The sequence below is a fragment of the Panicum virgatum genome, chromosome 5N (genome assembly GCF_016808335.1).
Source record: "Panicum virgatum strain AP13 chromosome 5N, P.virgatum_v5, whole genome shotgun sequence".
NCBI lineage: Eukaryota > Viridiplantae > Streptophyta > Magnoliopsida > Poales > Poaceae > Panicum > Panicum virgatum.
Genome location: NC_053149.1, coordinates 9,890,964 through 9,902,329, shown reverse-complemented (window position 1 = coordinate 9,902,329; position 11,366 = coordinate 9,890,964). Strand labels below are relative to the sequence as shown.

General features: G+C 51.0%; 2 protein-coding genes and 1 pseudogene across 2 annotated transcripts; all 3 read left to right on the top strand.

Moving 5' to 3' along the window:
* The first annotated feature begins 1,584 nt into the window (after positions 1-1,584).
* Positions 1,585-3,814, top strand: LOC120672379 (annotated as a pseudogene).
* Positions 3,815-8,074: 4,260 nt separating this feature from the next.
* On the top strand, positions 8,075-8,841 carry LOC120676631 (Bowman-Birk type wound-induced proteinase inhibitor WIP1-like). Its single transcript, XM_039957944.1, has 2 exons — positions 8,075-8,368; positions 8,459-8,841. Exons 1-2 carry the CDS (start codon positions 8,287-8,289, stop codon positions 8,650-8,652), a joined length of 276 nt encoding a protein of 91 aa, XP_039813878.1. The 5' UTR covers positions 8,075-8,286; the 3' UTR covers positions 8,653-8,841.
* Positions 8,842-9,959: 1,118 nt separating this feature from the next.
* Positions 9,960-10,713, top strand: LOC120672069 (tetraketide alpha-pyrone reductase 2-like). Its single transcript, XM_039952360.1, has 2 exons — positions 9,960-10,113; positions 10,179-10,713. Exons 1-2 carry the CDS (start codon positions 9,963-9,965, stop codon positions 10,511-10,513), a joined length of 486 nt encoding a protein of 161 aa, XP_039808294.1. The 5' UTR covers positions 9,960-9,962; the 3' UTR covers positions 10,514-10,713.
* Positions 10,714-11,366: the final 653 nt, after the last annotated feature.

Here is an 11,366-nt window from a genome sequence, read left to right as displayed (position 1 = left end):
CGTACCACACCACACCATTGATTGATCACTCGCGCTAGCTAGTGCGAGCTCCAGTTTGTTAGTACCTGATTAAGGACTTTAGGGATCGGAGGTCCTATCCTCCAACTGGCGTCTGATCAGCCAATGCGATGCGGGATGTTCGATCGCCATCCCGTGGCCTCCAGCTCCTCCCGTCTCCAGTGCATTTTCTGTTGAGTTCAATTCGAAGATCAACGATATGCGTTGTGAGATTGGCTCGATGCATGCTTGAGTTAAGCCCGCTGTTCCCAGACGAAAAAGCAAGGAAATTAATTAATCATCTGTTGACTCTGGTGCATGCACGTCATTGTACTAGTTTATATATATTCACACGTACAGCTCCTATACATACAGTTGCGCTTGCGCCTGATACCGCTAAGAATTTCAATCAATGTGGTGTGCAGCGTGAGTGCGATCGAGGACGTTCTTCTCCGGTAAGTTCCTCAATTCTCCTAGGCTTGCACAATAGTCAATGATATGAGTAGAGATATGTATGGGTCATTGGGTCAGACATGAAAGCTTGATAAAATGGACTAAAATGGCATCCCGCAAAATATAATAATTTAGGAGGAAAAAATTATCTAGAATGATAATACCATCGTAATTAATCAGCTGACACAGAAAACATTATTAGGTGCCAATTTACATGCATACCCTGGGATGACGATATATAGGTCGGTCCGGCTTTATTTCTCCCCGAGTTGCTAGGAGTATCAAACATCTTGTTCGTGTAAGCCAGCTGCCATCGGTCTATTCATCGATCGCATTGGTCAGAAGATTTGATGCGATGTGAAGTTTCCCTAACTTTACGAGGGAGTGTGCTGTCAGCCTGTCACCAAAATTTAGATTCTTGACTCTTGAGGTTGTTTTTGGTGTATCGACGCCAAACCTTGTGGTAAGCCATTTCAACCACTACTAGAAATGCTTGCTCCATTAGATGTCTCTTCATCCATGCATGGCTTAATTAAATAATTAGCAAGTTCTTCTGCCCATAACACTAGTACACTACCGGAAAACCCAAGTTCGCCAAGTGCTAAGGGGTTTGCCGAGTGCAATATTTCGGGCACTCGGCAAACAACCTATTTGCCAAGTGCCAACAAAAAAACACTCGGCAAAAAAATACACTCTGCAAACAAGGTTGTTTGCCGAGTGACTAGGGGTTGGCACTCGGCAAAGAGGTGTTTGCCGAGTGGCAAGGGGTGGGCACTCGGCAAACAACCCATTTCTGAATTTTCTAAAAAATTTAAAAATAGCAAACAATGTCTGAAAATTATAAGATTTGGCAAGATGTCATAATATCATATGTGTAGGTTGTGGGAAAAAGTTGAGGAGATTTCGCACACTTTTATCACGTACGTGCTTACAAATCGATACATCTGCGGTTTACCGAGTCCGGTTTGCCGAGTGCAAAAGGGCCTTTGCCGAGTGTATTCGACACTCGGCAAACAAGGCCAGTCCGGTAGTGGTAGTGGTAGTTGTGTACTGCTTGCTTGTGAGTGCGTGCGAACATCAATTTGTTGCAGACAAGCAACACCCAACTACCACTAACTACTTAACTTAGTCAGCGTAGTGGCGGCTCCACATCATCAGACATTTGGAGTAGGAGGCCACGACCTTGATCTGCGAATTTGTTTGCGCACGCGTGCATGCTCGCCAACATGTACCAGATCGCCGCTAGGCGCTAGTGCTCATCTCAAAAGGTTTTCCTTTTCCCCGACCACCGATCGGCGCACGCAGAGATGGCACTAGCCAAATGATGAGCTCCCCGCACTAATCATCGTCCTTCAATCCTTGTGCAGTTGTGCGTCTTCCATTTGGACGGCATCCTGATGCTATACTATAGTGTGCTCCTGTCTCGGCTCTCTGCATGCAGGTCGAGGCAGCAAGCAGCAGCTATGTAGCCCGGCCGGCCGAGATGGTCCCCGTCAGAGCAGAGATCGCCGCCGCTCTTCTCCTCCTCGTCGCCGCCGCCGCCGGCGTTGCCGCGGAGTTCAGGAATGGGCCGCCGGTGTCGGAGGATACCCTCGAGAAGGTGGCCGCCTCGCTGGAAATGTACGTCGACGTGCTCCCTCAGATGCCCAAGGTCCTCGGCTACTCGCTCAAGTACGGCCGCCCCGCGCCGGCGCACCTCACCATCGGGATGTACCAGAAGAAATGGGTACGTACGGTTCATTTCCTCACTCAAACATGCTTCGTCTCTCCGATCTCCGGTGTGATGCTTCAGCAGTTCAGCTTCGCAATCGATCTTCGTGTTAGTGTATGCATGATCGCAGAAATTCCACCGGGACCTGCCGGCGACCACCGTGTTCGCGTTCGGCACGTCGGCGGAGAGCGACACCTTCCCGGGCCCCACCGTCGAGGCCCTGCAGGGGGTCCCGCTGTGGGTGACGTGGGAGAACCACCTCCCCGACCGCCACATCCTGCCGTGGGACCCCACGGTCCCCACCGCCATCCCCCGGGCCGGCGGCGTGCCCACCGTCGTCCACCTCCACGGCGGCGTCCACCCGCCGCGGCCCGACGGCCACGCCAACGCCTGGTTCACCGCGGGGTTCCGCGAGAGGGGCCCCACGTGGTCGACGCCCACGTACGCGTACCCGAACGCGTAGTCCCCCGGCGTGCTCTGGTACCACGACCACGCGCTCGGCCTCACCCGCGCCAACCTCCTGGCCGGCCTCCTCGGCGCCTACGTCATCCGCAACCGCGCCGTGGAGGCGCCGCTCGGGCTCCCCTGCGGCGACGACTTCGACCGGGTGCTCGTGCTCGCCGACCGCAGCTTCTACGCCGACGGCTCCATCTACATGAACTGCACCGGCGTGGACCCCAGCGTCCACCCGCAGTGGCAGCCCGAGTACTTCGGCGTGGCCGTCACGGTCAACGGCAAGGCGTGGCCGTTCCTCCCCGTCGCGCGCCGCCGCTACCGCTTCCGCATCATCAACGCCAGCAACGCGCGCTACTTCAACCTCTCGCTGTCCAACGGCCTCCCGTTCCACGTCGTCGGCTCCGACACCAGATACCTTCCCCGGCCGGCCGCCGTGACGCACCTCCTCGTCGCCGTGGCCGAGACCTTCGACGTCGTCGTCGACTTCTCCGAGTCCGCCACCCCGGAGGCGGAGCTCGTCAACACGGCGCCGGACCCGTACCCCGACGGCGACGCGCCGAGCCGCCTCAGCGGCAAGGTGATGAAGTTCGCCGTCGAGCCGGCGACGGTGTGGGACGACCACTCCAGGGTGCCGGCGCGGCTGCCGGACTACGTCAAGGTCGCCGAGGAAGAGGCGGCGCAGAGGCGGTACATCGTGATGTACGAGGACGAGGATGAGGCGACGGGCAGCCCGACGCACCTGTACATCAACGGCAAGCGGCAGGAGGACCCGGCGACGGAGACGCCGCGGGCCGGCACGACGGAGGTGTGGGAGGTGATCAACCTCACGCAGGACAACCACCCGCTGCACCTCCACCTGGCCGCGTTCCAGGCCGTGCGCGCGCGGGGGCTCGTCGGGCTGGAGGAGTTCAAGCGCTGCATGGAGAGGCTCAACGACGCGGCCAGGTGCGACGTGGGGCGGCACGCCATGGGGGAGGAGGCGGCCGTGCCGGAGCACGAGCGGACGTGGAAGAAACGTGGTGAAGATCGTGCCGGGGTTCATGACGACGGTGGTGGTGAAGTTCCTGATGGTCATTGTATTAAGAAGGAAAGATTTTTGAGAATTACAACCATGCACGGCAAGCCGTGCCCACCGGCGTGCCAGGACGTCAACCCGATTCTAAGGGTTATATTACACAAAACAAAACAACCTAGGAGAGAGAGACTCAAGGATACTCCTCGCAAACGAGACGATCGAGGTTATTGGCTCCAGCCGCAATCCAGTTCTCCCCCTCGAGCTGGATGAGCCAAAGAACCATGGAGGGCTAGTTGCAGGGCAACGCCACGGAAGGTCCGTGCATTGCGCTCCTTCTACAGCTACCAAGCGTTCAAGGCAAAGAGAAAGTCAAAACCTTTCTGCTTATCCTTTCGAAGGTGCAGGCAAAGGTGCATCCACCAGTCCGAGTGCGACATGCCCACTTGTGGTTGTGATGTCTTGGAAGCCGACCTTCTACAAGATCTCCCACCAGATTTGCCTCGAAAAGGAGCAGCAGAAAAGAAGGTGTCACAAGTTTCGTCTTCCTAGTCGCAGAGCTTGCAAGTCGCGTCGACCTACAGCCTGTGCCTAAATGCCGTTCCGCGGCCCAAAGCCGGCCCAGAAGTGCCAGCCAGAGGAAGAACTTCACCTTAGATGTGGCCCAGAACTTCCAGATGAGATTGGCTCCAGTGAAGGCTGTGATGGATCCCTCACCGAGGTGGAGGGCGTTGTACGCCGAGCGAGCATAGTACTGTCCATTGGCCGTCCATCTCCAAATGAAGGAAACTGCAAAGGGCCATGTGCTTATACCTTGCAGGTGTTCCCAGAGTACATGATACTCTTGCAGAGCCTGCGTGCTCAGTCCACGCTCCGATGATGTCCTGGACCCAGCGTTGGTCGGCAAGTGCCTGAGCCACCATGCGTGAGTTCCAGGCCCTGGTCTGTACAAGAGCAAGCAGGTTTGGTGCGATGTTGGAAATAGCTTCTCCCTCTAACCAGCTATCCTGCCAGAAGCGGATCAACGTGCCATCACCAACCTCTAACTATTCATACGGACCCTGATGTTGTACACAGAAAATGTTGCTACCATTTTCTAGCGCGTCGCTTCGAAATATTAGAGTTTCCCTCATGTGCTTAGTTCAAAGATATTTTCTTTCAAAATCAATCATATGGTTTAATTAATTATATACCTTCCAAATCATAATTGGTTGCCTTCCAATTCAATCGCATGGTTATGGCATGTAGTCAACTACTAACCAGCAAATAGTTTGTGGGATGGCTGAGATCAAAAGTATCTTGCTATAAAAAGAATCTTCGTGCCTTTCGGTAGAGATGATGACAATTAGCTTTTTCAGTTGGAAGTTTGTTCTCCAGAAGAAACCGACCCCGCATGCAGACTGGTTGGTAAACCGAAATATTTCTTGTGTGCTTGTTCACATGCTTTTAATTTGCCTATGCACTTGAGCCAAAAAAGGGAAAGACAGTGTGCAAAATGCCCAACTATGCAAAGTTTGTTTTTTCACATTCTCTTTAAAAAAATGAACTTTTGTAGACATTTGCAGAATAGGAACAGAAGAAGATAATTACCTTCATAAAGAAACAGAATTTTATGGTAGTGGTATCGATGGTCCTGAATAATACGGTAACCTTAAATTAAAGTTGCTATATGCCTGGGAGATTGGCATTTTATCGAACACCTTGCTGGCAGTGGAGGCATGTCATCAGTGGCTGGACCGCTGGAACTGCTGCTCGCACATTGTCCTGTCAATTTGCAGTATGAGCTGCTCGTCCAGCTCCCTTCTATCGCTGCACCGCAGGAGCTCCACGAGTCCGATGGCCGGGGTTGCATCGATCTGTAGACTGTAGCTCGCGTGGCTCCGTGGCCTAGGTGGTGGAGAGCATGGTTTTAAATAGTGGGCTATAGTTCTGTTATAGTCTTTTTTAAGGGTCTCCGCTATGCTATTAGTATTTGTGCCATTACGGCAGCTACGAACGCTAAATCCCGCTATAGCTGCGCTAAACGGTATAACTTTAGTGCTGCTATAGCCTTAGGCTTAGCTCTATGCTACTGATTTGCTCATTTGGATAATTAAACATTTGAATTGTATGAATCTTCTTGTATTGTTAACTTAAGCAATGTTCATTGGATTCTTGCAGTCTTAGAAATATATTTGTGATTATGATATTTGTTAATTATAATATTTTTGTGCATTTATTATTTGTATTTTCCATGATTTGATAGTAAAACCACTATTTGTCATAGCCCGTTATAGTTTCCGCTATAGCTTTATAGTCTCTGAAAAAATGACTCCGCTATTTGCCACATCCCGCTATTTAAAACCATGGTGGAGATGTGGATGCATAGCTCGAGCCTCTCAGCAGTCGGCAAGCCTTCAGTCTGCCAGACACCTCTGTCGCTCGAAGTGAAGCAGGCACCCGACCTTCATGGCTTCATCAACATGCGACGGCTAGCAGCCAGCCGATTGGAGCCACAACACAATTTTGGCCCTTGCCTGTGCTTGCGAGCCATAGTTTTGGCGTACTCGGGCGCCTCTTCGCCCTCAATGATGCACTTTATCTCGGGCACTGGCATCGGTGAAGCAGAGCAGGGGGTTCTCTTGCTCCTCAATGGCCGCGGAGGCGTTGGAGCAGGGGTGTCGGTGACGGGTTGGATGGAGGCGGCGACGATGAACAGTGGGGAGTCTAGCGCTTGGAATGAAAGATCTAGAAACCGCATTTGGATGGTCCGATCAAAATCCAATGCCGAGAGAAAAATATGCGACGTGGCCCAATAGGATGCTTGAGCTTGGCTCAGGTTTCGTTACGAGAAGATGCGAGGATTTTAGAGTCAAATTTTATGAATTTTGACCAACGGTTAATTAAATTATATAAATGCTTAGCCTACCTGATATTCTACATTTTAGGTGTAGCTACGCCCAACTAATTACTGAACAAATTTTTAGTAATAACTGCAGCGTGTGATTATTGAATACCATTTTACCGATGTGTTTCACTAATTTGGCACTCTGGCTCAGTAATTTTTGGTCAGTTTGGTCAATAATTTAACTACTGGATGAAGAATAAATGCTACATGTAAGGTGCGGAATAGTATTACCGAATGTTTAGTGTATAAATAATGTTACACGGCATTGATTTTATAGCAATTGGTGATATGTTATAACAAAAAGTGATGGTCAAAGTATATACACACACACACACACACATATATATATATACACATATATATATGTGTGTGTGTGAAGTGGCCAAGGTTTTTTTTTTTCTCAGGCACATGAGTGGCGATCTTGTCTTAGGATCGATAGTTAAGTGTGTCTGAATCTTTATCAGACTTTTGTAGGCTGTGTGCCGTTTAAACAGAGGTCGGAAAAATTTCAAGACGTTATATCACTTGAAGTCAATAAAGATTCCCTTTGCAAAAAAAAGTGTCTCAAAAGACTTTCTGAAACCTCAATCCTAATCCGCCAACTGGAGAGGAAATTAAACAGAGGTAGTAGCATTTTGACTACTCACCGTCTCATGCTGCCGTTAAGACTAGATAACCCATGCATGCATGTATGAGCAAGCTCAATTGAGTTTTTTTTGTGTGTTTGGTCAAGCTCAGTGGAGTTAAACCTAACAACAATTGGGGACTAGGTGGCGGCTTCAAGGCCTATCAGAGCATCAACGAGCACCCATCGATACAACAACATTTTGCAGACAGCAATGTAGGCGTACCAACAACCAACTTATCTCCAAAACGCCGCATATGCTGCTACCACTGACTTGCTACTGCGTTACAGCTGCGCCGACCATAGCGAAAAAGTCGCCGCTGTCGTCCGTTATTTGGAGCAGCAGGCATACTGAAATTTTACTATTCCGAAACAAGATGTACTCGCTGATGAGATCCATGTAGCTAGGACGACAACGGCGAGCCTCCAGCCACACCGTTGTTGCTCAGTTGCTGTGGTGGTGGATTGCTGCTGGCCTCTCCGGTCACGAGGAGCTAAGCAGCTGCAGCGCGCGGGGCAGGACGGACGGAGGAGGAGAAACACGGCGATGGCGACGGCCGCGGGCAGATCCATCGTCCCAGCCCGGGTGCGATCCAGCGCGGCATCTTAACACTATGCTGCATTGCTCGAGCTGCTTCGTTCAAAAAAAAAAAAACTGCTCGTTGCTAGCCAACTACTCCTAGTATAGGCTGCTAGATCTATGACGGCCGCACTACATTTTGGACCAGCGTGCTGGATTGCCGACAAGCTAGGACGTGATACTACAGATTGGATATGGATGCCACTTCCATTCCACAACCGTACCAAAGCAATGCCGCCGCATCCAGTCAAACACGGGTACCACGTGTCTTTGCAAAAAGAAAAAAAAAGGATCAATTGTCCGGTCAGGGACGGGTCTTCATGTGGCAATAAAATGCGCGTACGCCATGTTCCGAGATCTGCTCGTGTCTGGTTCGTTTCAAGGAAAGAAAAAAAAAAGAGTTCCGAGATCGATCTGGACGCCCGGCCGGGGCCAGCCTATATAAACAGAGCTGCTCTGGTGGTGAGCCTCATCGGCCGGCAGCGACGACGCAGAAGAGAGCCTACTAGCTTCTTACTCCAAGCTAAAGCTTCAGTGTCGGCAGCAAGCAGCAGCGGAAGAGGAGATGAAGAGCGGCACGCGCGCTCTGCTGGCGCTCCTGGTCCTCCAGGCCGTCCTGGTCTCTGCCGCCGTGGCGGAATCCAACGGTATGTAGGCGCTCTCGAACTCTAGCTACCTCGATGCTGCAAATCTCAAATAGACTGACCTGACGGCGAATGCAAACACGAGCTGTGCAGGCGTGGGCACGAGCGCCGCGAAGAAGAAGGCTTGCTGCTCCTCGTGCACCAGCTGGTCGGGCGTGTACACCTGCGACGACCTGCTGACTAAGTGCGCCGCCACCTGCAAGAACTGCGCCGCCGTGCCCACGGACAAGGGCACCCGCTACAGGTGCCGCGACTTCCTCCCCGAGGGCTGCCCCTGCAAGGCCTAACTCGATCATCATCAGATCGAGCGACGCATGCATGCTGCTCCGTCCACGTTGCAAGACATCAATAATCCGTTGCTGTTTGCCATGTCTGCGCATGTGTGTGTGTCTCGTACGTCCCAGTCGATATGGAGAATAAACTTAAGCCAGGCTGACTAGCCTGTTAAATAGTATATGTACTGTTCCTTCTCGGTCCTTGTTTGTGTGTGTGCTTTGAGACGAACAATAGCGAGTGACCTGTGACGTCTAGGAATGCAGATTTTAACGGTCCAACCCAATGATTCAGTGACTAACTATTGCTGGGCCACGGCAGCATGCTGGGCCAAGGCAGAGGAGTCAGGATGACAGCGCGCGGTGCTGGTTCATTGGGGGTGCTGTCATCATACTGGCCCCGTTTGGCTCTTGCTAGGAAGTTGACACTAGTCATTTTGACCGCTAATTAGGTATATTAAATAAAAACAATTTGCAAAACTAATTTCAGAATCGCTACACTAGGAACGCTGAAGAATTTAATGAGACCTTTGACCGCACGATTAGAGGATGGTTATTGTAGCATCACTATAGCCAATCATCAATTAATTATTATCATTAGATTCGTCGCGAAAAGTTACACCCATCTCTGAAAAGATTTTGCAAATAGATTTCATTTAATACTTCATGCATGCGAGATTTTATTTTTGGAAAACGTGCGTGCTAAAATCGCAGCGCGATCCAAACACGGCCACTCCTCGGCATACTCACTCCGTTTAGTTCCCAAAAAAAATTTACACAGTACCTGTCACATCGAATCTTCAGACACACACATGGAGCATTAAATGCAGTTGAAAAAAATAACTAATTACATAGTCTAACTGATTACCACGAGCTGAATTTTTTAAATCTAATTAATCCATAATTATATATTATTTGTCAAGTAACAACGAAATGTACTACAGTACTAAAATCCAATTTTTTTCACCAATTAAACACACCCTCAATCTATATACTAATCACACACTCAAGAAACTATCACGATTAGAGGTAAAACAAAGCTCGAATCATTCTTAAGCTGGTTAAGATAAATAACTAAAGAAAAAAATCTGGTAAAGGGCTGTAGTACCATTCTTAAGCACGGACCGTACGTCCTTGACACGTGTCCTTCTCAACTCAGCTGACATCTTTGACAGGTACTCCCTCTGTCCCGATTTAACAGTCGCTCGGGAATCGGGATTGCCTCACATGCGTGGTTCCCTAGCGACAGATAAAGGGGGACGGAGGGAGTACGTGCCAAACATTGGGGGCCACGACAACCCAGATGCCCGGATGGCCAAAACCTTATGATTCAACTGAATTTTTTGATCTCTTTATTTTTTTATCGGACCGAAAATTGCAAATTTGATAGCCATTCTCATCGTTCGTTCGTCATCGGCCCGGCGCTGGGGCCGAGGCCCACCAGCACCATTCTCATCGTCCTCGCCATGCTCAAAGGTCTCGATCGATCCATCTCTAGCTAGCCATGATGATCGTCTGCTCATCTATGCAAGCTGCTGCAGGGGAGCTGGGCAAGTACCCGAACACGACGATCGGGTTCGTGCACGTGGACGACGTGGTGCTGTGCCACGTCCTGGCCATGGAGGACGCCAGGGCGTCCGGGCGGCTCATCTGCTCCTGCGACGTGGCGCACTGGTCGGAGATCCTCGGCTCGCTCCGGGAGAGGTACCCGCAGTACCCCATCCCCACCGAGTGCAGCGCCCAGAAGAGGGACGACCGGCCGCACAGGATGGACACCGGCAAGATCCGGGCGCTGGGCTTCCCGCCCTTCCTCTCCGTGCAGCAGATGTTCGACGACTGCATCAAGAGCTTCCAGGACAAGGGCCTCCTCCCATAGTCGTCCAAGCTCAAGCTGCAATCGATCGACGTCGTCCCTCGACTAATGAACGAAACTAGCTGCATTGATGGCTGCCAATGAGTTACTCCCTCCATCGTCTCAAAGTCTAAGCAAGCATCCCTAGTTTTACTACATGGCATGAGCGATGTGCACATGCCTTGCTGATGAAGCACTGGACTGCTTGTTGCTGAGACCACCCATTTGATTTCGATGATCTTTGGACGTTAATTCTACCGCGAAATCGCGAATGCAGTTGGGGTGGGAGCCCAGAGCAACGAAAACAGGCCCATTACTTCCGTCAACGAAACACACCTTTGCGGCCCAACAGAAACGGCACGTCTCTCTCAAAAAAAGAGAGGAGCCAACAGCCAAGTCTCCCTCTCAAAAAAATATTTCAATTACTTTTTATATTTATCGTGAACTGATATATTGAATCAAACGTGGTTTCTTACTTTCAACCCAACTAAGCCCACGATGCCTTCTGTGACCGATCGACACGGGCACACGTTACCCCTAACGCCCCCGGACAGGAAGCTTCGTTGCTCCTGCGCGCGTTCGCCTGTTCTGCGCTAACCCCTAACAACCTGAGGCGACCAGGGCAGATTAGCAGAGGACTTGTCGAGGCGAAGGATGATCCCGACGGCACGGTCAGGTCGCGTCAACTCTGAAGAAAAAAGGTGGCCGCGGACACTGGCCGCGCCAGATTTTCCGTTCGCCGAACCAGGCGAGACGAGTGGAACCGGAACCACGGGCAGCTGCAGCGTGCAAGCCAAGCGACGCGAAAAAACGACGACCCGGCTCTGCTCTACCTCTACTCTACGATCCGGCTGGAAACCAACACCGCCTCCACACA